General features: G+C 45.9%; 1 protein-coding gene and 9 non-coding genes across 10 annotated transcripts; 3 read left to right on the top strand and 7 right to left on the bottom strand.

The window, feature by feature from the left end:
* The first annotated feature begins 250 nt into the window (after nt 1-250).
* TRNAI-AAU (transfer RNA isoleucine (anticodon AAU)) lies at nt 251-324 on the top strand. Its single transcript has one exon. It is a non-coding gene; the product is annotated as a tRNA-Ile (tRNA).
* A 2,468-nt stretch (nt 325-2,792) lies between these two features.
* Nucleotides 2,793-2,864, top strand: TRNAM-CAU (transfer RNA methionine (anticodon CAU)). The gene has a single exon. It is a non-coding gene; the product is annotated as a tRNA-Met (tRNA).
* A 1,362-nt stretch (nt 2,865-4,226) lies between these two features.
* On the bottom strand, nt 4,227-4,308 carry TRNAS-GCU (transfer RNA serine (anticodon GCU)). The gene has a single exon. It is a non-coding gene; the product is annotated as a tRNA-Ser (tRNA).
* A 3,284-nt stretch (nt 4,309-7,592) lies between these two features.
* On the bottom strand, nt 7,593-7,664 carry TRNAM-CAU (transfer RNA methionine (anticodon CAU)). The gene has a single exon. It is a non-coding gene; the product is annotated as a tRNA-Met (tRNA).
* Nucleotides 7,665-10,132: 2,468 nt separating this feature from the next.
* On the bottom strand, nt 10,133-10,206 carry TRNAI-AAU (transfer RNA isoleucine (anticodon AAU)). The gene has a single exon. It is a non-coding gene; the product is annotated as a tRNA-Ile (tRNA).
* A 423-nt stretch (nt 10,207-10,629) lies between these two features.
* On the bottom strand, nt 10,630-24,948 carry LOC136129676 (POM121-like protein 2). The gene is given in 9 exon segments (XM_065885993.1): nt 10,630-10,682; nt 10,925-11,408; nt 13,772-13,963; nt 23,408-23,542; nt 23,545-24,081; nt 24,083-24,229; nt 24,232-24,426; nt 24,428-24,510; nt 24,513-24,948. Coding segments are annotated over 9 exon segments (2,262 nt in total).
* Nucleotides 10,734-10,807, top strand: TRNAI-AAU (transfer RNA isoleucine (anticodon AAU)). The gene has a single exon. It is a non-coding gene; the product is annotated as a tRNA-Ile (tRNA).
* TRNAR-ACG (transfer RNA arginine (anticodon ACG)) lies at nt 11,528-11,600 on the bottom strand. The gene has a single exon. It is a non-coding gene; the product is annotated as a tRNA-Arg (tRNA).
* TRNAV-UAC (transfer RNA valine (anticodon UAC)) lies at nt 14,849-14,921 on the bottom strand. Its single transcript has one exon. It is a non-coding gene; the product is annotated as a tRNA-Val (tRNA).
* On the bottom strand, nt 17,184-17,257 carry TRNAT-AGU (transfer RNA threonine (anticodon AGU)). The gene has a single exon. It is a non-coding gene; the product is annotated as a tRNA-Thr (tRNA).
* Nucleotides 24,949-24,973: the final 25 nt, after the last annotated feature.

Genomic DNA, 24,973 nt, shown 5'->3' with positions numbered 1-24,973 from the left:
AACGTCGGCTTCCTCTTTCACGTCCAGGAGTACGACTGAAAACCGGTGTGCCTTCTTTCCGTTTGGTTTTCTTTCAGGAGACAGCGTCTCATTCTGTTTATTTTGGGTGGAAAGCAACAACAACCACCAAATTCTCCTGAGAGAAGCTACACTTAGAACTTAACCTTTGAAAGAGGTTGGGGGGTGGGGGCGGGGAAGGAGAGAGGGCGCAAGAGGAACGAAAGAGGAGAATAAGGGTTGGGCACTCGGGGGCCGGTTAGCTCAGTTGGTTAGAGCGTGGTGCTAATAACGCCAAGGTCGCGGGTTCGATCCCCGTACTGGCCACCCCTTTGGGTCACCTCCGCAGGGACCTTCCCCTGCCGAATCCGTCACGAGGAAACTTGCTTCTTAACCTACACACACCTGCGAAGAGGGTAGAGTCCTCTCTATAACAACACGTTCCAAGTCCAACCGTCCCTCGCGGACCTTTTATCCACTCCTTACCCAACTCGGCTCTCGGCCTACTACAACTTCAACATTCTTCCCAGCAGGCAGTGTACTCTTTCCTCCGGGACCAGTGGCTGAGGACAGAGACACGTGCAGGGCCAGAGGACGCAAGAGTGGGAGCTCGACCTAACACGAAAAATGGGCGGGAAAAAGTGGAAAAGATTACTGGCAACCTTTGGTTACAAGCTTATTCGCTTTTCAATTCTCTTTCCAAAGTAGTTGCACAAGCAACGTCCTTTCTCAAATCCTCAAGAGATACAAAGTAAATAGGCGTTCTTCAAGGGTCGTTCTTTCCACGTCTCTGACGACTCTTTCAGAGGAACTGACAGCCGAGATTGCCCTGTGAGGAAGGACCACGCCAGGCAGACTGATTCAGGATACTTCCTCTTCCCTCCATGTCAGCAGCTCTTTGAACACTTTGAGAAAGAAACACAAAACACAGACTTTTCTTTTCTTTCTTTTCTTTTCTTAAGGACAGGAATCGAATCTGGATTCCTTAGACAGACGTGCGTCTCATATCGTTGCTTCTGACTTGAAAGGACAGTTCAGTATCATGGTAACTTCTCTGATCTTTGTGGGAAGTCCTTCCACAGACTTGTACAGTTTCCCTACCTGCGTGCGCTACCAGTGCTAAGCTCCACGTGGAGTGCTTTCTGGAGGTTTCTCTTCTCGCGGCTCTCTCCTTTCTGGTACTCTGTCCTGCCAGCTTTAGCTGCCTTGGTCTCCTGGACTATCCGCCCCGTCACTGCAACTCAGGGAGTTCACCAGCCTCCGCCTGGGTTCCTGTTCCACGCACTGGGGCCTGGAAACTCTCTCAAGGCTGCAATCCCAGGTCTCACCTCATGCCCAGAAAACTCGCTCACTCCTTTCTTTCTGTCAGGGAGCACCATCCTTCTTTGCCTGATGTTTGGTGTCTTGAAAACTGTTTCGTCTATTTTGTCGGGTTTTGCTTCTTTCAAGCCGGAGGGTGTATCTGATCCTTGAGATTTCGTCTTAACTGGAAACAGGACTTTCTGCCCTTTAGAAGACGAAGGGGGAAAGCTGAGGCCTCTTCGGTGTGTGCTGGGGGTTGCAGGCTCCGAGTGAGCAGAGGCAGGCGGGCTGCTTAGTGCAGCGGCCTGTCTCAGGGCAGTTGGCATTGCCTTCCTGGGAAACGTGGGGCCTCATGTTGCGTGTGGCAAACAGTGTGCACAGGTATTGCACTGGGGCTCCAGGCTGCAACTGGGCCAACCTGTCTGGAGGGCTCAGGCTACAGGCCTCAGCGCCGGTCAGGTGGTCTCCTCTGGTGTGTGAGTGTGATGTGTGTGTGTGTTGGGGAGCGGGGGTGGGGTGGGGGTGGGGTTTGGGCCAGGGGTGTTTCCGGGACAGCAGGGCTCTTGTTTGAGAGCAGGGTTGAGTCCAGGAGTGCTGAGGGGCCGATGCCGCCAAAACGGGCATTCGGATCTCTGTCCGGCTGGCAGGCTGAAGGTGGGAGTTTTCTGATGAGGGGGTGGGAGCCTTGGAGGGCGTGGGATCTGGGCACTCTTTCCTTATCGCCGCCCCGCTGTCGCCCGCGGGGCATCGGAACACCTACGTGCTCCGTCAGTGCCTCACCGTGGGTGAATTCCGGTCGTCCTCTTGGTGGCCTGGTGATGACTGCCACTTAGCACAGCCTCAGAGGCTGAGATTGGATGAATCAGTGGGACCCGCCCAGCACCTGAGTCCACTGGAATGACCCCGCTCCGTCCTTCCTTCCCTTGCTGCCTCTAGTACCCTTTCTCTCTCTCTCCCCACACACACCCCCGTCTCTCCTTTCCATTAGGTTACTACTTCTCTGTGGTACCCTTTTCCCAATACTTTATTGAAGTACATTTTTAAATGAAAAGCGTTTATGTGTGGTTTGAGCTGATAAACTTTACCGATGTATCCTACTCCCATGTGACCACCACCCAGATGGAGACTGAGAACATTCCCATTAGTCCAGAAAATTGCCTTATGCCCCCTTACCAGTCAAGATTGCATCCTGCAAGCTAATCGCTGTCTGATTTCTAGCACCAGACAGTTTGCCTGCTCTTGAACTTCATAGAAGTGGAATCATATAGCATATCCTATCGTGAGGCATTTTGGGGGTCCAGCGTGATATTTCTGAGAGTGATCTGAGTCCTTCCACGTGCAATAAGTCACAGAACTTTGTTCCTCTTATTGCTGGGAAGTTGATTCTTTCGATTTTATAAACAAACCAAAATTTGTCTGTATATACAAGGACACATGACATAGCTCATGATGTTCATAGTGGGGGAAAAAGGAGGTCGGCGCAACAGCCTGTCAGCAGAGTGGCGCAGCGGGAGCGTGCTGGGCCCATAACCCAGAGGTCGATGGATCGAAACCATCCTCTGCTAAGCTTCCTTCTTCTAACGCCCAGTTCTTTTCTCCTGGATCGCAGGCACAACATAGCGAGAAGAAATTTCGTCAACTTACACATGCACCTTCTTCTTCGACCACCTCTATAGAATCCATTGCCACCCCCTACCTAACCACTGTAAACCAGTTAGCGTTTTCCTTTCCCCTCCTTTTCCTTTCCTTTCCTTTTCTTTTTTTCTTTTTTCTTTTGCCAGTTGGGAGGGGGGGACGGGGGTGGGGAACACAATCCACCCTCCTCACTCATTTCAAAAGAGAAGCGAATCTCTAGCCCTTCTCACTCGAGAATACTTTAAAAATTTACCGTTCATTTCCAATGGATCAGTATCATTTCTTCCAGGCAATAAAATACACACTTCACTCCAGTTAGGGTTTTATATTTTCTTTACACTCGAAAGAAAAACATTTTTTCTTGATTTCTGCCCGATGACTATGTCGCATTTTTACTTGGGCTCGAGTCTCCTACCCTTTGTCGCCTCTTTTTTCGCTCCTACGCATGATTTATCAAATTTAGATCAAGTTAATGCGAAAGCTTTGTGAATCCTTTTTGAAAGCAATACATGTTGCAATTACCATGAAGACCCCATTCGCGTGCACTCTATGGGAAAAACAGAAGCAAAGGAGTTAAATGTGAAATGGCAGGAGAAAATGAAATGAATGTGTTAAAATAAAAACATCTGTGCATCACTATCTAACTGTCAAACTCAGGGGGGAAGAACACACACATGGAAGTCTTAGGAAAAAAAAATTTTTCCCCCGTTTTTTGAGGAAAACTTTTTAGTGAAAGTACTCTTTAATGAGTCCTTACATCATGACAAGGAAGTATAAATTCCTCCAAACAGGAAGCACCCTAAATAATGAGAATTTTTAAAAATCAAAGGGAAAACTAGAAATGAGCTGAAGATGGGGATAGAGGGACCTGTTCTCTTCCTCTACCTGTTGCTTTGAAGGTGTTCTTATCTGGACGTCCACTAAACCAACACTCTTCAACTTATTTTGCCTGCTTACCCTCTAAATTGTTCAGAGGAGCGAATAGCCAGGTTCTGACCAAAACTCTGGGTCCTTTGGCTCTGCAACGTGTGCCACCAATGTGACGGAAGGGAGGGTTTACGCCTTCAAGACACCTTTCCTATGGGTCCCCAAGAGGTCGACGCCACATCACTTCCGTGTGTGAGATGTGATGAGATAAGCAGTAAACCACGCTCTAAGAGTAGAGAGGAATTGCACTCAGCCAGCCAAGAAAGAACACTCGAGAGTCTGGGAAGGACACGTGCAATGCACAATTCTTTTGTCAAGATAGAAGGTAAAAGAGCAAATGGCACAATCCCCACCACTAGAAAAGTCGACGAGGATGGGATTCGAACCCACGCGTGCAGAGCACAATGGATTAGCAGTCCATCACCTTAACCACTCGGCCACCTCGTCCCACTGTGGAGAAGTGCTTTTGAATACTTTTTAAAAGTCTTGCTTTTGGCAAAGCCTTACCTTTTCATCTTTCTGTACAGTACCATTCTTCAAAGTGCAGTCATTTTAAGAGAATTTTCACACAGAACCAGTTCTTTCCCTCTTTCTCCTGGGAGCCTTTCACACTTTGATAATCTTTTAACCTGCTCATGTCTCCAGCCTTAATTGTCATCCTTCCTCAGTACTCGCATTGCCTTCCAGTCAAGATAAAATTTTTTCTATTCTCCCCAATCTCCATAATCTTCTCATTCTTCACCGGCAACACTCTAGTCCCCACCTGTGCCCTCACTTCCCCTGTCTTCATTCTCTACACGTTCCTCAGATCTCAGTTTGGGCCTTACAGCTCTCCTCCCCGTCTCCCTCCTCTCCCCCTTTCCTTCCTCTTCCCCCCCACCCCTCATCCTCCGTCGAAAAGCCCTTCTTACTGAGCTTTTACAGTTGAAAATATTTCGAGAATACGTTTTCTCTCAAAACATATTCTCATTCCGTTTCTATCACAGAATTTTATCCTAATACTATGTATTTTTATGCTCAATTACCCAATCATGTCACTATGCAATAGAAAGTATTTATTTACATTAACTGGAATCCAAATTTCAGTTATTTCCAGTGACTATAAATCTGTGTTTAAGTGTTTTTTTTTTCTCGGACTTGAATTACCTTCACATTTAGTAAGAGCACTCAGTAAAAATATTAATAGCTAATTTTGATAAGGAAGTTGTTACATATGTAAAGTAGAATTGCATTGGTAAGACATTTTTTAGTGAAAGGGCAGGGAATATTTTCTCCCATCAATTCATGCGTTTGTGGATGAAAACTTCTTATGGCTGGAATAAGAAGAATTTGGTGAAAATTAGCAAAAAGACCATTAGTTTTGAATAAGTGTGTGGCTTACAAAAGGTGCTTTTATGATTATTTAAGGTGCATTATTAAAAGTAGAATCTTCAATACATTTCCACTTTTCATCTAAATTTAACAAACAGTGGCAATAAGTAAGAGTGATAGTGAGCAGGGGTCTAGTAACTACATAAAAATTATTTTTACAAAATATGGATTTCTATTTGACAGATTCAAGGAGAATAATTTTTTTACGAGTCTGAATAAGTGTAAAAATATTAAAGCACTAACTTTCTGTGATATATATGTATGTTCCCTTCATTAAAACTGTAGTGTTCGTAGTTGGAAGTAGATGAAGAACTTGTCACTTTCTCCTCTGTGAAACTGTATAAAATACACAAAGGAGACGCAGCCCTGTGTCTTGTTTACAGGTGAGACTTTGGAGACACCAATATTCCCATTTGTGTTTTGTCAACAGGGAATATTTTTACCCCTGAAGTAACGTGCCACAGTAAAATGTTGTATAAAAAGTAATAGAATGGCATGATTTGCAAGGGAATGTGAAAGTAGAATCCGTTCACATCCATCGGGAGCCAGCGCGCGATCAGGAAGATACATTTTAGGAAAATGTTTCACTGTCTCCTACTGGATCTGGCCATCTCCAGAGTAGCAACGATGTAGTTGAGTTGCTCTGGGGTACAGTGCTCTCGATTTTTCCATCTTCCTTAAACACTAGAGCTGAGTTTTCCTGTTCACATTTCTTTTCTCCTCGCCTCTTCCATCCCGGGCTCTCTCCAAAACTAAAAGACCCCAGCAATTCCTAGGACGACCACTCTTTTCGAACAGGCAGAAGAGGGTCCGAGCTCTGGGCCAGACCAGGAACCGCAGAGAAAGCCAAGGAGCAGCGCGCCCAGCAAAGTCCTCAGGGAACCCTCACTAGGAAATGTCGGGGTCGCGTGGAGTAAACTCCGCCGTCAACAGGGAAAAGTCTGTATAATTCAGTTCATTTGCCCGCTTTTCGAGAACAGGCAAAGTTCCAGGTGCAAACGACAAAAGCGGCGCGTGCAGCATTCCTGCCTCAGTTCCTCCCACCTCCCACTCGCTTTGGTCAGGTATTTCATGTCATTCCCAGACTCTCGAGTGTTCTTTCTTGGCTGGCTGAGTGCAATTCCTCTCTACTCTTAGAGCGTGGTTTACTGCTTATCTCATCACATCTCACACACGGAAGTGATGTGGCGTCGACCTCTTGGGGACCCATAGGAAAGGTGTCTTGAAGGCGTAAACCCTCCCTTCCGTCACATTGGTGGCACACGTTGCAGAGCCAAAGGACCCAGAGTTTTGGTCAGAACCTGGCTATTCGCTCCTCTGAACAATTTAGAGGGTAAGCAGGCAAAATAAGTTGAAGAGTGTTGGTTTAGTGGACGTCCAGATAAGAACACCTTCAAAGCAACAGGTAGAGGAAGAGAACAGGTCCCTCTATCCCCATCTTCAGCTCATTTCTAGTTTTCCCTTTGATTTTTAAAAATTCTCATTATTTAGGGTGCTTCCTGTTTGGAGGAATTTATACTTCCTTGTCATGATGTAAGGACTCATTAAAGAGTACTTTCACTAAAAAGTTTTCCTCAAAAAACGGGGGAAAAATTTTTTTTTCCTAAGACTTCCATGTGTGTGTTCTTCCCCCCTGAGTTTGACAGTTAGATAGTGATGCACAGATGTTTTTATTTTAACACATTCATTTCATTTTCTCCTGCCATTTCACATTTAACTCCTTTGCTTCTGTTTTTCCCATAGAGTGCACGCGAATGGGGTCTTCATGGTAATTGCAACATGTATTGCTTTCAAAAAGGATTCACAAAGCTTTCGCATTAACTTGATCTAAATTTGATAAATCATGCGTAGGAGCGAAAAAAGAGGCGACAAAGGGTAGGAGACTCGAGCCCAAGTAAAAATGCGACATAGTCATCGGGCAGAAATCAAGAAAAAATGTTTTTCTTTCGAGTGTAAAGAAAATATAAAACCCTAACTGGAGTGAAGTGTGTATTTTATTGCCTGGAAGAAATGATACTGATCCATTGGAAATGAACGGTAAATTTTTAAAGTATTCTCGAGTGAGAAGGGCTAGAGATTCGCTTCTCTTTTGAAATGAGTGAGGAGGGTGGATTGTGTTCCCCACCCCCGTCCCCCCCTCCCAACTGGCAAAAGAAAAAAGAAAAAAAGAAAAGGAAAGGAAAGGAAAAGGAGGGGAAAGGAAAACGCTAACTGGTTTACAGTGGTTAGGTAGGGGGTGGCAATGGATTCTATAGAGGTGGTCGAAGAAGAAGGTGCATGTGTAAGTTGACGAAATTTCTTCTCGCTATGTTGTGCCTGCGATCCAGGAGAAAAGAACTGGGCGTTAGAAGAAGGAAGCTTAGCAGAGGATGGTTTCGATCCATCGACCTCTGGGTTATGGGCCCAGCACGCTCCCGCTGCGCCACTCTGCTGACAGGCTGTTGCGCCGACCTCCTTTTTCCCCCACTATGAACATCATGAGCTATGTCATGTGTCCTTGTATATACAGACAAATTTTGGTTTGTTTATAAAATCGAAAGAATCAACTTCCCAGCAATAAGAGGAACAAAGTTCTGTGACTTATTGCACGTGGAAGGACTCAGATCACTCTCAGAAATATCACGCTGGACCCCCAAAATGCCTCACGATAGGATATGCTATATGATTCCACTTCTATGAAGTTCAAGAGCAGGCAAACTGTCTGGTGCTAGAAATCAGACAGCGATTAGCTTGCAGGATGCAATCTTGACTGGTAAGGGGGCATAAGGCAATTTTCTGGACTAATGGGAATGTTCTCAGTCTCCATCTGGGTGGTGGTCACATGGGAGTAGGATACATCGGTAAAGTTTATCAGCTCAAACCACACATAAACGCTTTTCATTTAAAAATGTACTTCAATAAAGTATTGGGAAAAGGGTACCACAGAGAAGTAGTAACCTAATGGAAAGGAGAGACGGGGGTGTGTGTGGGGAGAGAGAGAGAAAGGGTACTAGAGGCAGCAAGGGAAGGAAGGACGGAGCGGGGTCATTCCAGTGGACTCAGGTGCTGGGCGGGTCCCACTGATTCATCCAATCTCAGCCTCTGAGGCTGTGCTAAGTGGCAGTCATCACCAGGCCACCAAGAGGACGACCGGAATTCACCCACGGTGAGGCACTGACGGAGCACGTAGGTGTTCCGATGCCCCGCGGGCGACAGCGGGGCGGCGATAAGGAAAGAGTGCCCAGATCCCACGCCCTCCAAGGCTCCCACCCCCTCATCAGAAAACTCCCACCTTCAGCCTGCCAGCCGGACAGAGATCCGAATGCCCGTTTTGGCGGCATCGGCCCCTCAGCACTCCTGGACTCAACCCTGCTCTCAAACAAGAGCCCTGCTGTCCCGGAAACACCCCTGGCCCAAACCCCACCCCCACCCCACCCCCGCTCCCCAACACACACACACATCACACTCACACACCAGAGGAGACCACCTGACCGGCGCTGAGGCCTGTAGCCTGAGCCCTCCAGACAGGTTGGCCCAGTTGCAGCCTGGAGCCCCAGTGCAATACCTGTGCACACTGTTTGCCACACGCAACATGAGGCCCCACGTTTCCCAGGAAGGCAATGCCAACTGCCCTGAGACAGGCCGCTGCACTAAGCAGCCCGCCTGCCTCTGCTCACTCGGAGCCTGCAACCCCCAGCACACACCGAAGAGGCCTCAGCTTTCCCCCTTCGTCTTCTAAAGGGCAGAAAGTCCTGTTTCCAGTTAAGACGAAATCTCAAGGATCAGATACACCCTCCGGCTTGAAAGAAGCAAAACCCGACAAAATAGACGAAACAGTTTTCAAGACACCAAACATCAGGCAAAGAAGGATGGTGCTCCCTGACAGAAAGAAAGGAGTGAGCGAGTTTTCTGGGCATGAGGTGAGACCTGGGATTGCAGCCTTGAGAGAGTTTCCAGGCCCCAGTGCGTGGAACAGGAACCCAGGCGGAGGCTGGTGAACTCCCTGAGTTGCAGTGACGGGGCGGATAGTCCAGGAGACCAAGGCAGCTAAAGCTGGCAGGACAGAGTACCAGAAAGGAGAGAGCCGCGAGAAGAGAAACCTCCAGAAAGCACTCCACGTGGAGCTTAGCACTGGTAGCGCACGCAGGTAGGGAAACTGTACAAGTCTGTGGAAGGACTTCCCACAAAGATCAGAGAAGTTACCATGATACTGAACTGTCCTTTCAAGTCAGAAGCAACGATATGAGACGCACGTCTGTCTAAGGAATCCAGATTCGATTCCTGTCCTTAAGAAAAGAAAAGAAAGAAAAGAAAAGTCTGTGTTTTGTGTTTCTTTCTCAAAGTGTTCAAAGAGCTGCTGACATGGAGGGAAGAGGAAGTATCCTGAATCAGTCTGCCTGGCGTGGTCCTTCCTCACAGGGCAATCTCGGCTGTCAGTTCCTCTGAAAGAGTCGTCAGAGACGTGGAAAGAACGACCCTTGAAGAACGCCTATTTACTTTGTATCTCTTGAGGATTTGAGAAAGGACGTTGCTTGTGCAACTACTTTGGAAAGAGAATTGAAAAGCGAATAAGCTTGTAACCAAAGGTTGCCAGTAATCTTTTCCACTTTTTCCCGCCCATTTTTCGTGTTAGGTCGAGCTCCCACTCTTGCGTCCTCTGGCCCTGCACGTGTCTCTGTCCTCAGCCACTGGTCCCGGAGGAAAGAGTACACTGCCTGCTGGGAAGAATGTTGAAGTTGTAGTAGGCCGAGAGCCGAGTTGGGTAAGGAGTGGATAAAAGGTCCGCGAGGGACGGTTGGACTTGGAACGTGTTGTTATAGAGAGGACTCTACCCTCTTCGCAGGTGTGTGTAGGTTAAGAAGCAAGTTTCCTCGTGACGGATTCGGCAGGGGAAGGTCCCTGCGGAGGTGACCCAAAGGGGTGGCCAGTACGGGGATCGAACCCGCGACCTTGGCGTTATTAGCACCACGCTCTAACCAACTGAGCTAACCGGCCCCCGAGTGCCCAACCCTTATTCTCCTCTTTCGTTCCTCTTGCGCCCTCTCTCCTTCCCCGCCCCCACCCCCCAACCTCTTTCAAAGGTTAAGTTCTAAGTGTAGCTTCTCTCAGGAGAATTTGGTGGTTGTTGTTGCTTTCCACCCAAAATAAACAGAATGAGACGCTGTCTCCTGAAAGAAAACCAAACGGAAAGAAGGCACACCGGTTTTCAGTCGTACTCCTGGACGTGAAAGAGGAAGCCGACGTTTTTGGAGGAAGCTGCGGTCAACGGCCGGGGGAGTCCATGGAAGTATGTGCTGTTGTGTAAATGGCTCGGCGCCGTGGAACCCAAGGCTGCATTTTGGACAAAGGGCTGCTGTCCGAGTTTGGCTCTCTGTGTAGAGGGCACAGCAGATCTTTGGTGGGTTACACATGGAGCAGCTAGGTGTCCGAGGACCGTGAAAAGTAAACGTTTGTCTTTGGCCGAAGAGGTACTGCGGGAAATGATGGTTAAAAGTTTTAAGGGAAAACGCAAGTCACGTCACGGCCGGTTAGCTCAGTTGGTTAGAGCGTGGTGCTAATAACGCCAAGGTCGCGGGTTCGATTCCCGTACGGGCCACGCGTGCTTTTACTCCTTACCACCCAAGGTGGTTACACGTCTCTGAGAGTTGGAAGGCGCAGGTTACTTAAAGGAAAAAAAAAAAAAAAAAAAAAGCATACACGTCACTCACGTTACCCCCCGCATTTTGGAACTGTCTAACCAGCGCTCTTCTGGAAGTCGCGGTCCTGGAAAGCAAGCTGCGGCATGGAATGTGGAGTGCGTGGTGGTCAGGACCAGCTCCAATATCCGGCCCGCACAAGCCCAGCCTTCCTAGATTTACCATTGCCTCAGTCAAAGCCTCTCGTCTCTCTATTCGGAAGGGGTTGAGGGGTAACCCAGTGAAGCTAATATTGGTGAAGACACTCGTAGATCCACATTGATTCTTTCTTTCTTTCTTCTTGTTCTTCCTCCTCCTCTTCTTTTTTCTTAAAGCCTCTTTGATTTGAATCTGTGTATAGGTGTCTCTGTGCGATCCTTTCTCCATATTTGCCGTGTGAGACTGAACCTTTCTCCATATTTGCGGTATGAGATTGAAACCAGAAAGCGTTAGATTGTGAACGTTCCTGTGATCGCCTTTGAAGTGTCCTTCCGAGTTGCGCAAGAGGCGGGATTGATTGCCCTGTGGGGCAACAAGAAGGAAGGTGAGGGAGCTTTTCCCAGCACGTCCTTGCGATCGGAGAAAGTTTGAAGAATTGGTCGGCGTGTCAATTGCAAGGTGATTGGGTGTCAAAAGGGTCCCGAGCCAGCCAGGAGTCGAACCTAGACTCTTCTGATCCGTAGTCAGACGCGTTATCCATTGCGCCACTGGCCCCTGCGTGAAACAGGGCCTTAAGCATGCCTATTTAATTAAATGAAACCTCCGAAGTCGCTGGTTCCGGAATGAGGATGGAAATAACCGCAAAACCATTGACTCCGACAGATTCATGTAATTCGCGGTGAGTGTATATACTACAACGTTGTTTTCAATTTCTATATTTAAAATCATAAGAATTGTTACCCTTAGAACATTCCATACGTGATAGCAAGAATGTCATTCCCTGAAAGCAAGTTTTCTCCTGCGAGTGCTCTTTGCAAATTTTTGCAATCGATCTGTTAATCTGCCATGCTTCCACCCGCGTCATATATTCTGATGTACTTCTACTGGACCCTGATGATGTGTGCGTGGATGACTAATGACTGCCCTGTATTCTCTTTAATTAAGCGTTAAAAAATAGTGCACATTTATTTGGTTTGGAAATGAGTTCGGCTGTAAGAATCACATCTTTTCCTCTTACTGTTAAAAGAGTAAGCCTCACTAAGAGGGAGAATCATGGGCAAATTCTGTGATAAACCATGCATCGGATAAAAGCATGCAAAAGTCAACGGTAAAGGCAAAACGAGGCAAGAATTCAGTCATTCAGTAAAGGTACACACATTCCAGAAATCAAATTTGACATAGAATGTGGGAATTTAGGAACTGATTTAATACCACATACATTTCAAACAGACAGACATGCTCTTTTTAGACAATTTGGTTGTATGTTTATTTTAGTTTTCAAATTGGGCAAAAGAGATGCCTCAAAATGTACAACTGCCTCGAGAGAAGGACCTTGGATGTTGAGAGACAGACATGGTATGGTAATGTTCTTGACGGCCCAAACTTGGAATCCAGAGTGCAATGCGTTCTCATCCCAGCTTTGCCATCTTTCACCTAACTGGCTTTTGCAATAAAAGAGAGGTGTACAGTGCTAGAAGAAATGTGAAGATTTACTTAGAAAGTTTTGTCTGAAGGAGTAATGGTGGAGGTCAAGTTTCAAGGTTGAGGAGATGTTCACTAGGTATAGAGGAGTATTTGGGGTAGAACGAATGATATGTGCACACATCCCTGGGAAACAAGAGGAACTGCTGGCAGGTAGGACAAAGGGCTGCTGGTTGGGAGAGAGGGGGCAGTGAGGTACGAAATGAAGCTGAAGACACAGGAGTGGCCATGGAGAGGATTTCAGGCCATAATCTTCAGGGCCACATAATAAAATAGCCATCAGATGTTTAGGTGATAGGCAACTCTTTTAGAAACACTGCTTTCTGTCTGTCATACTTTTGTCCTCTCAAAGTTCACAGAATCTGAGATCTAGTCTGACCCAATCTAAGCAAAAGCCAGCTAAAATTCCCCCAAACGTTTGAGAAAACTCCCAGGCATTCAGATCATGTGACTCCCCTTAGTCCACGAGGGACAAGAGCCAGGGTCCCTGTAGAGCGGAAGTACTACTGGCACTGGCGTCCCAGGAAGGGAGGCGTTTAATCTTCATCTTTAAAACAGACATTTTTACTTCTGGTAATGGTAAAAGTTAAATGGTTAAAGCAGATGTAACGGTATGGTTTTGTTTTATGTTTTTTGGGTTTTTTTAACGGTTAAAGCTGATGTAAAAGGTATGTTTAATAGGTCGCAAAACAGGCTGCTCTAGTCAGGGTTAAGTTTTAGTTAAATCATATGTAAGCCATGACTTCCCCACACCTTAATATATGTGAACATTTCTTCCATAACCATCAAGTAGAAATACGGTATGCGGTACTTCATGTGTTTTTGTAAATAAAAAAAAATCGGTGCCTAAAACACACACACCACCAGCTCAATATACTATATCAGAACATTTCCCCCTGTCCTTTCTCTCTTCTGAGAAATCCCTCACACAGCCCGGCAAATCCAGAGTGCGCTGTTCATGGTCCTGACTCCGGGAAGAGGCGGGCTTCCTGGTGGCAACGCGGACCATCTCCGCCCGCCGGGCACGCACCTTGAGTTGAGCGGGATGCCGAGCCCCTGAAGTGTCCGAGAGGAGCCCCTGCCGGCCTCGATACCCTGCCTGCGAGGGCCCCCGCGCCCCATTCCGCGTACGTCTGTCCCACAGACTTGTCTCTAAACACACACGCCGGTAAACCCACCCTAACCCCTTTCCGAGCCCGGCCGGGACTGTTCTGTGCCTAAAGGCAACTGCCCTTTGAACCCACGTAAGCGACAGGTCTCTGCGCCCAAAGGACAACTCGTGGCAGCGAGCGGCCACCCCTCCCAGGCAAGCCTAGGTGGCTGAGGCGAGTCGGCCTACGGATCCCGGCGCGCAGCCTGGGCTTCCGGAGAAGGGGCGGCTTGGCCTTGACCGCGTTGTGGAAACACCTGAGCAGAGAGACCCGGATCAAGGCGGACTGCAGACCGAGTCCCCGAGGGTATTGACGGGGGTACCAACGCGGACCCCGGGAACTAGGAGAAAAAGGAAAGGACAGTGAGGTTAAGCAACGGCCTCTGCCGGACACAAAATCCACGTGTACTTTCTGGGGACGGGAAACGTTTCTGATTCATTTCCTCCACCCCCTCCTCCATTGCTTTCCACCTTCTCCACACACAAATTTCATATTGAAGGTTTTTGAAAATATTTCTGGCAAGGAAAAAAAGAAAATGCCAGAGATGGAAGACATCTGGAAACATCACCTTTTGTTGTTCGTTTGTTTGATTTACATCCTTGTTTGTCTGATGGCATTCATTCAGTTATTCATTTCTAATTGCGGTAAGCATACCTCAGCTGCTTCCTGGCCATTTGCTTGCATTTCAAATCATTTGCCTCTACAGTGAAAGTGAAAACAGTAAAGTCTGTTGAAGAAAATTTAGCAAAATACTCCATGCCTTTGAGATGAGCAACTATATGTTAGACAGGACATAATAAGCACTAAGCATACAAGAAAGATTGCTACACTGTACCCACCCCCACCCCCACCCCCCATCCCCCCGCAAAACAAAACAACAAAAACTGAGCACGTTTTTCCTCAAAAGTCCATTCGGAGAGAAAAACACTAGGCACAGACTGGCAGGACACACTCATAATTCACACATTGTAAAAGATGTTGGAGTCCGAGGAACCTACAGAAATGTTAAAATGCAGTAAGTACTTTAACAAGATGTAGCTCTGAGCACTGCTGCTGTGAGGATAGGTTGGAAACCCTTTGTTTTGAGGTCGGGCACCTTAGAGAGGGCAACAAGGTAGTAAGGAAGTAGTTGTACTTGTGGGTAAAGTGGCAAAAGCCTGGGAAGGGCACTGTTTCCGCCCGGTTTCGAACCGGGGACCTTTCGCGTGTAAGGCGAACGTGCTGACCGCTGCACCACGGAAACGTCACACACACGTTGGATTTTACAAGTCCAATAAAACGGCATTTCCTTGGTGCTCCCCAAGTCTAATAATTTTGAGTATTTCTCTTTTAGTATATTATCACTCACTCACTTTGCTTTCCCTCCTTTTTAAAAACGTGTTAAAATAAGAATATAGGAACTCTACGACTCATAACCAAACGTAACTCAAAAGCAGAGTCCAAATTCCTTCCCCAACACCACGCAGGGTGACCTCAGGCTCCTAGGGCATGTGATTACAAGGAACTACCCGACAGTACCCTGTGACTTTCATTTCCACGTCTCTTGCTCATCGTAGGACCCAGGACATAACACACAGAGCCCCGAAGACCCGCAAACTTCCGAGAGGGCATGCTTGTCCGGAGGAGACTGCTGAGCAGGGGCGGGGTGGGCTGTGCCCCAGGAGGGAGTGACAAAAGGAGTAGTGTTTGGGAATTCATGGGACCGGACTCTGTGCCGAGTAGGTTGAGGTGGGAGTCGTCAGTCAACTTCTTATCCAGTGTCACTCACACTGGCCTGGAACGCCTGTGCTCTGAGCGACGTCAATCTGTGCAACAGCTGACGTACTAGACTATACTTTATTTTTCTCCTCACTTCACCTGACCTTCGTCACTGTATTTGTCCACTTCCCAGCTTTTACCTCAAGGATCAGGGAGGTGCTCAGCAGCAAAACCATGGTCTTTCCTCGAATTCTCTGTGAGAATTTCCTGATAGGACAGCTCTGCATCAGCACGTCTGACCAAGAGCAAAGCTGAAAACTCCTGTTCTCAGCAACTCCAACTTGGATTGGTCCCAAGGTTGCAGGAAACACAGAAGTGAGACAGTATTTCCCAGCTAGCAAGATTGGAGTCCGCTTTTTCCCTGATATCGAGTTGGCAGCATAAGTGATGATTTATTATTCTCCAATAATTTGATTAGAAGTTTACTGTAAAGCAGTCAATGAGTGGCCCCCAACGTGGCCAATCCTGACCCTACCAGCTGTCCTGAAAAAGCATGCAAGCCTGAGGTAGCAAAGGGCACATGCACTGAGTATTATAATAAGATTGCACGAAATCAGTTAATTATTTTTAAAATTGCCAAATGAAACCACAGAGATAAATGCTCATTCATTTTCTGGTACAGGTGAACTTATTTGCAAGGCAGAAATAGAGACAAAGATGTAGGGAACAAAGTTATGGATACCAAGGGGGGAAGGTGGAGTGAGATGAATTGGGAGATTGGGATTGACATATATACACGGCTATGTGTAAAAGAGATAACTAATGAGAATCTACCACATAGCACAGGGAACTCTACTCAATGCTTGTGGTGACCTAAACGGGAAGGAAATCAAAAAAAAAAAAAAAAAAGAGGGGATATATGTGTATGTATAACTGATTCACTTTGCTGTACAGCGGAAACAGACACAACATTGTAAAGCAGCTATAATCCAGTAAAAATAAACTAAAAAGAAAAGAGGAAATGGTTATAACACTACTTGATTTACACTACTCTAATTTATATTAGAACTTTTCCCTTGTTCTTTTATTGGTTTTGGATTAGATTTGACTAAAGGCAAACGGGTAAAAACAGCTCCAGACTAAGTAATGGGTGTGGAAAATAGCTGTAAACATATGTAAGTGCAGAACTTGAAAGCACGCCCATCGAAACTAGATCACTAATTCAGTAGCCTTGCCTCACACTGGATGGTCCACGTAACAGTAGTGTAGACGTCACTCATCCGGGAGACTGTGGAAGTGGTGACTTTCAGGCCCTGTTGCAGATGTAGTCATCTAAAACCCTCATTGTAATGGACCATACCAGGTCATTCATATGCTCACAAAATTTTGAGAAGCATGGCTCTAAGGCGCTATTCAATGTGCCAGAAAGCTATCTGGCACAAAATTGGGGGGATCTGAGGGGAGAGGTTGACCATTCAATGAATCAATGAAGAAGAACAAATGTCTCCGTTGTGTTAAAAGTTCTAGGAGGCAAAAATAATTGAAAAGATCACACAAAACCGAACTGGCAATGTCTGACACCTGATCTAAAAGGTAAAGGAAAGACCAAGAAGCAATCACTCTAGGTAATTCTAATCTTCATCTCATGATTTCAGGGCAAGTAACGCTCTTGGGAGAGTTGTTGATATTATATTTATTTTGTAAGCAAGGGGACTAATGCTGTCCCCATCTCCTCCTGGGACTTGAAGGCATGTCAACTGCAGTTAATTCCAATTTTTATTTGCCATGTTTAAAACACTGCCACCTAAGGCCCCACTGGGATTCGAACCCAGGATCTCCTGTTTACTAGACAGGCGCTTTCACCAACTAAGCCACGGAGCCAACTATGACACCAAACTCAGGCTTACAGTTTTTGAGGGAGATGTCACTTTCCTGTTTCACCAATGCATTTCTCAAGAATTTTTGATTAATGATAGAGTCTCGGGACTACTTCTCAGAATTTCTATCAAGTTCTTTTACTTTCTCTCGCCTGAAATATGCACAGAAGTTTACATGCTGTGCCAAGACAAGAAAAACTTTCTGAGCCTCTGGACCCTTGAAATAGGTAGCCAAGCCATTTCACTTCTAGGAGCTTTTACAACTTCGTTATAGGAGATATTTCTCAGTTTCAAATCTGCAATTGGGAAATGATGGTGCTTATCGGTCTTGAAACATAACATGAACTGGAGCACTTTGAAGAACTTCACCACACCATTTGCTACTCGTACTGTGAAAAAGCAATATCTTACAAGAGAGAAACGTGCTTCCCAATATTGATTTTGGAGCTATGTGGCAGGTAAAGGCATGCAAAAGGAAAAAAGAAGGTAAGAATTCAGCAAATGTATACATGTTAAGAACGATGTTTGTCACAGAGATACAGACAATATAAAACTTAGGTAGACATGTCTTACTTTAAAATGTCATAAAGTTCTTAACTGGTCCTAGTTCCTGAAATCAACAATCAACGCATAAATATCTGAGAGTAGTCCTCCCCTTTGAGAATGAGAGGCAGTATGGAATGATGCTTAAGAGCACAAACTGTGATGTCAGGCTCCATTGGTTCTTTGTCCCAAACCTGTCATTATATTTGGGACCTTGGGAAAATAATGTCAAATCTCCATTTCTTGTTTTCATTTACTCAAATTCTTTGGGGAGTGCTGGCACATGGTGTGGGTTATGACTAGCCTCAATCTATAAGACTTCTACAAGCGTGTTATATCTAGGCCAGGTACACAGCATTGCTTCCTGAGCTGATAGAGAACAGTGTAAGGAAACTGCCTGTATCTCTTGCAATAGCAGGCAATTTGTTTCCTTTTGTTGTGTGTTTCAACAGCTCAAGTACTTCTGTAAAGGTAGGTCACTCTTTCCACTCATTTCTACTTGAAGAACTCCTTCGTTGTAATCAAATCGGTAAGATCTAAAATTTTCTGCCCAATGCAATACACCTCTCCTATTGTATTTTAAGTATCAGGTATTATGTGTATTAATGGGAAGACTAAGTTAAATTAGGAACCACCTGCATTTATGCACATCAGAGATGCCCAAAACTTAAAACACACACAGACACAGACACACACACACAAATCCACCCAGCATTAAAGTAATCTATGAAGTATTTAAGAACAAAAAAGAAGGCGTGATTAATACTACCTGGGAGAAGTCTGAGCTCTGTGAAGAACCCACCAAAGAACATTGAACTGGCCACTGTTCTTTCTGAAAAACTTGGATTCTATAATGGGACCTTGGTGTGATAGATAAACATACCAGTTTTGTGGGGCAGGATGTAACAAAGAGAAGGGGTTCAGATGTTTATTGGCCCAAATGGAAATATTTTAGGCCCAAGATAGGAAAGAGGACCCTTTGGGTGTGATGTGAAACTTTGTGAGAGAAACCCACCAAACTTCAAGTTCAACATAAACCAGATGGCTCCATTTCAGATGTCTTTTACACGCTAAAGACAAATCTCATTGGTCTGGTTTGCATTTCAGTGTGCGAATGGGACTCTAGGAGAGTATTTGGCAGGACAAGTATACATCATCTAGCACAGATAACCATATAAATATCTCTGCCATGTCCCTCACCAAAATAAGACATCAATACCACATTCCTTCAGCTTTGAACAACTACCTATCATGGAACTACTGTCAACCAGGCGTTTGCCTCAACACTGATTTCAGTGGTGGCAAAGAGACATGTTTCTTATTGTAATTTTTTAAATTAAATATTTATTTTGGAATAATTTTAGAAAAGTTGCAAAGACAATACAGAGAATTGCCTTATACTCATTACCTAGTTTCCTTTAATATTAGCTTCTTCCATTATCATGGTACCTTTGTTTAAACTAAGAAGCCAATGTGGGTACTTTACTAATAACTAAACTCCTGACTTTGACTATATCACACCAGGTTTTACACTAATGTCCCTTTTGTTTCCAGGATCCTACATTGTATTCAGCCTCCTCTAGTCTGTGACAGTTTCTCAGTGTTGATGAAGTATTTCTGTAGCATACTTGACTGTTTTCCAATCTGGGTTTGTCTGATATTTTTTGCATGATTGGTTTGGGGTTATAGGTTTTTGTGGGAGACCACAAAGATAAAGTACTTGTCCCATCGCATCATATCGGATGTTACATGATAGGAGCATAGCTTACCACTGGTGATGCCAACCTTGATCATTTTTAAGGTAGTGTTTGCCATTTTTCTTCCTTGTGAAGTTCCTATTTTTTTCCTACTTTCTACTCTACTATTTAGAAGTTAGTCACTCAGTATGGCCCATATTCCGGAAGGGAGGGGATTAAGCTTCATCTCCTGGGGGGGTGGGGGGAGCATTTACTTATATTAGTTGGAATTCTTCTGTAAGGAAAATGTTTCCCTTCTCTTGTATTCATTGATTTATTTACATCAGTATGGACTCATGAATATGTATTTTATACTTTGGATTATAATCCAAAACCACACCATCTGTTGTTCAAACTGTTCCAGCTTTGGTCATTGGGAGCTCTTTCCCTGTTATAAAGAGACAATTGGCAATGCTGTTTCTTTCCTACTGCGTTGATATTAATAAATATTTTTTTCACACATCGTATAAAAAAATCTTGTTTCACCTTTCGCTGAACTAGTTAAGACCCGAGTGTGGAAGTGTAGAAAGTGTGGATGGTTTCCCAGTTTATTTTAGGACGAAAATAATCCAGTAGGGTCAGTTCCTTTGCAAGAATCAGTTACCCAGTGGAAAACTAATATGCCCAAAGCGGCTCTATTTCCCTTGCTAGTCACTCACTACTATCCTTTCACCCTGTAGATGGGATTCAAAGGAGGACTTCAACCTTGGGGTAAATCAAAGATGTGTGTTTAAATTTTTTTTGAGTTCTCAGCGCGAGGTTTGTCTGTCTCCCTGACATTAATTGTGACATCGCAGTGGACCTGAGACTGAAAGAACTCTCATCTGTGTAGAAGTGTAAGAGGTAAGCGTCGTCGTACAAATTGGCCTGTATGGGGATCGAACCCACAGATCTTGCCGTTATTAGCACTCACGCTCTAACCAACTGAGCTAACCGGTAGCCTGTTCCTCCCCTGTCGGCAATTACGTAAAAGGGAAACAAAATGGTTTCTTCAAATTCTCGGGGCGGGGGTCCGGGGGTCCGGAGGGATGGGGCGGGGGGAGGCGGGGAGGGAGGAGAAGGAAAGGGAACACAAAGAACTGAAACAACTGAAAAGTAAGGTTAATTTTTTAAATCTCTACATTCTTCCTATTTCACTCTGCCTCATCTCGGAGTTAGGAAAAAGAAAAAGGGAACAAAACATTTGGCCTGATTGAACTCTACTTCTTGGGGGCCTCTCTCTGACTGACGACTCTGAGCCCCCCAAAAGATCAGATTCACCCAGGGAGGCTTCCTTCCTCCTACCTATTTAAAATAATTTATAAAAATAAATTATTTTAAAATAATTTTATTTCATACTATCAGAGTCCTTAATCCATCTGGAATTCATTTTTTTAATTGTATGAGATGAAGCAGTTTAAAAAAATGTTTTTGAAGAGTTTAGCTACTTGTACCAACTGCACTTGAAAAGTTCATTAACTTCCTGCCGATCTAAAGCGACGAATTTAGCCCTCTTTTTCATATTCTATACCCTCCCCGTAAGGGATCTCACCTTTTCCCAAGATTTCAATATTCTAAGGTACATTGACAATGCTCCAATCTTTCCCTAGCCCTCACCAGACACTCCATACATTCATTTGCTCTAACCAAAAACCTTTGCTTTATCCCGGATTCCTCTCTTCATCTCACACCTCACAACCCCTCTAAGAGCAAATCGGTTAAATATATATATAAATCTGACCACTTCTCTCCACTTGCATTGTAAGCGTCCTCGTCTGGGCCACCATTGAATCCCACCTGGATTCCCGCAGAACCCTCCTCCCAGTCTCCCCGCTTTCACTCCTCTACCGTCCCAGCTCAGCCAGCAGCCAGAACAATCCTAAAAGTGAGTCAAGTCATGTCATTTATTTGTCCCAAAGCCTCTGCTTGTTCCACATCTCACTCCGGGGGACTTCCACCAGGTTTTCTCTTTGCCTGGAATCCTCTTCCCTCGTACTCTGGCATGGCTGAGTCTGTCAGTGAATTCAAGTCTTTGCTCAGATGTCAACCTCTCATAAGAGCTCAGATGAAACTGTAGCGCCATCTTAACCCACCTACCCTGCTCTATATTTTTGCCATGCCGTTTGCAATCTCTTTCACATGGGAGTTATTTCCTATTATGTTTATTGTTTATTTTTTAATCACACCCCCTACTAGAACATAAACTCCAGAAGAACAGGAATTTTATGTCACTGAGAACATCCCAAATATTAGAAGAGTGCCTAGTAACCAGTATCAGATGCCCAGTATTTTTTCAGTGAATGAATGATTGAATATGACAAATATTTCCTTCATATTCCATAGTCACTTCACACTCAAGTCTATAAACATTCCATGTATTCTGCCAAAATTACATTTTCCATCCTCCAAGTCAAATGGCTAAGGGTCGGTCTTCTCCAACTCCCCCTCACCCTTATTCTGCCCATCTCCTCTGCCCACACGGTGCAATCGGTCACCAAGTCCTGCTTCTTAATCCCTCCTCTCTCTACTGCCTCCCCATGCCCACTGTTAACTACCTGGTTAACAATCCCTGTTAACCAGGTAATTAATTACCTAGCTTGAATGTATTGTATCTTTCATCTTTGTTGGTGTCTCCGCAGCCTCCCACACATTTCCAAGCCTCCAGCCTGTCCCCGTTTGACTCCTCCCTCACATGACAGCTAGAGCAATCTAAACCCAAGCTTGTCTCTTTCCTACTTAAAATCTTTCCATGACTCTCCATTGTATTTGGAACCCTGTGCACACTGCGCGATATGGTTTATAAGCATACCCATGATCTGCCCCTTCTTCTCCCAAACCATGTGTGACTCCTTGAAAGTTACCCAGATAGATGCGTTCTGTCTTCCAGACCCTCCTGTGCACGTGTTTTGTCTTTGGCCTGAAATACCCTTCTCCAGTTGCTAGAACTGGAGAACACACACCGTAAGACAGAATTCAAGTTTCAAGACTTAGATAAGATGACCTTCTGCCCTGCTTCCATTCCCTTAGTACCTGTCGCTTGTTATGGAATCACTGGCTTACTTACCAGTCTCCCCACTAAATTGTAATCTCCAAAGCAGAAGTTTTCCTTCACCTCTGAATGGCTGGTGCAAAGCACGATGCAAGGTATACAGTCATCACTGTATAAATGTTAAATTATCATGTAAAGAGCTGTAGAAATTGTCTAATACTTTTCCTCTTGCACCCTCCCCCCCCCCCCCCCCGCACTGTAAGATGGCAATCTTGGGTTGTGGAATGCCTTTCAGAGTAAAAACAGCATGGATATTTAGAGTCGTATATACCTGGGTTAGAGTCCTGACTTTGGTGACTTGCTGTAGTGAGGGAGAAGCGAACACACACTTTGGAGCCAATAGGGTTGAAATCCCAAATCTAACCTTTACTAACTAGTTGAGCTTGGGCAAGTTTCTTAATATCCTTCTGCCTCTGAATAGATATGAGTTTTATAGCAATTCCTGTATCATAAACTCATTTCAACAATTTATTTTATCGACCAACTTAAGATTGATTATATTTCCAGTTAGGTCTCTTCCAAGGTATCCGTAAAACAGGAGATAGATGTATTCAGGGAGTCATTCTTGCCTTTTCTTTTTTTCCATCAGGATGATACGTGCTAAGGAATATGTCGTAGCTACTCATAGACCTCCCATTGGTTACAGTACAGAGGTCAGCTTCGGTATCTGCTCTTCCTCCCTTTCTCCCTTTGTTCTCAGGTCCAAGAGTCTTCCTGCCCTACCCACCCTATCTGGGAGAGATGTGAGGTAGAGGGTGATTTTATAAGGTACAAATTAAAAGAAAAGTAGAAGCTTTGGTTCCCTACTTGAGCATTTCTCACTCGTAATTATGGAGGAATTACTTACCAGAAGTTGCAACAGGAGTGCAGATGCAGGAAGATGGGGGGCTGGGCTGCTCATCAATCCAAACAAAGTGCTTTGCATAGTGGGTGCTGCAGGGTAAATGGCAGGTGAGTCTCGGGGTATGGCAGCCTGAGAGGCTGAAGTGGCCACGTGGTGTCAGTGACTGGTGCTGTGGGAGAAACAAGGGTCAGAAGGATGAAAGTAGTGGTGGGTTTTGAGTCTGAAGAGGTGCCTGAAAGGGGCTCTGACTGGGAGCACCCACGTGAGGCCAGCAGGCTCGCTGTCTTCAGAGGCGAGTGGGCCACACAGATTGCCTCTCCGGTAGGTTGTGGGAAGGCCAGTGGACTTGGAGACTTCTGCATTTTATGTAAGCTTTCCAGCTGAGGATCAGTGCCCTGGGACAGGGGAGGCTGAATAGCAGACCAAGTGTCAGGGACAGAGTCTGTGGTGACCTCAGTCGTATCTTCTCTGGCTTTGTTGCTCCGTTGGAGTCCAGCTTTCTTCCCTAAGGCCAGGTCTTCGGGGACTGCATAACCCAGCTGAGGAGGCGGAGTCAGGGACAGCAGGCTCCAGGGGCTTGACAGAAGCAGGGGAATCTGATTTTGCTGCCCAGAGCTGCCAGATGTTTCTGGGGACTCATCTGATACCAGTGGGACTGGAGAGTGAGACGGATGACCAATGTTCTTTCCTTTTTATTGGCCACTCTGGTATCTGGAGTTATGTACTGGGAATACTTCTCTTCCAAGCCTCAGAGAAATCTCTAGAAGAGCTGTAAGAGCTTGTAATAGCATTTCTTTGGGAGCTAAGGGGGCCACCTGTGTGTGTGTGCTGGCCAAGGAGTCCATGGAGGAGCAGCTGGGCCTGTTATTCGAGCTGTGACCTGAGCCCCAGCAGTCGAGGCTTCTCTTCAGAGGCCCAGGCCTGGGTACAAAAGAAGTGAGGACTCCATTTTTCGTCAGAGGCTTAAACGCAGATAGTCTGGTCTCTGGAATCCTTCTCTTACTGTCCAAGCTCTCATGGAAAAAGTGGTTCTTCCCATCTGACTTTCCCCTTCTTGCACTCTCCGAGGGCCCTCAGCACTGTCTCCTTCGCACATGGGTCTGGGGCTTCTCAGAAGGTGAGACCCCTGCAGAGTTCGCTACCTCTGCTGGGGCAGTGGAGGGGGGCTCACGAGGAGCGAGCCTCCTGGTCACCGGGCTCCATGTTGCCCTGGGGTGCCGAAGAGACCAGATACTCCCCTTGAAGTAACTTTCCCACCAGTCTGAGGGAAGAGGCCCCACGATGGAATTCTGGGACCTGTTCATGCGAAAGCGCCTCCAAGCCTCATTGACCACGCACGCGTTGGGACTGGTAGGATCCCAGTTCGGCAGGCTCCTCGCAGGTCTGTGCCGAGGGGCAGGGTGGGCACGATGGACTTGCTGAACCCAGGGAACCTGATGAAGGGGCTGAGCTGGCCGGCGGTTCAAGGGCCTCTCCGACAAGTCTGTGCGCCCCCCTGCTTGGGATGACGGCCAGAGTCCCAGCTTGCCCACGTAAGTGCCCATGTGGAGCAGTGAGGCGGGGTCGGTG

This window comes from Phocoena phocoena, chromosome 10, assembly GCF_963924675.1.
Source record: "Phocoena phocoena chromosome 10, mPhoPho1.1, whole genome shotgun sequence".
Taxonomy (NCBI): domain Eukaryota; kingdom Metazoa; phylum Chordata; class Mammalia; order Artiodactyla; family Phocoenidae; genus Phocoena; species Phocoena phocoena.
The sequence above is the reverse complement of the archived record's forward strand: the minus strand, read 5'-3'. Positions and strand labels throughout refer to the sequence as shown.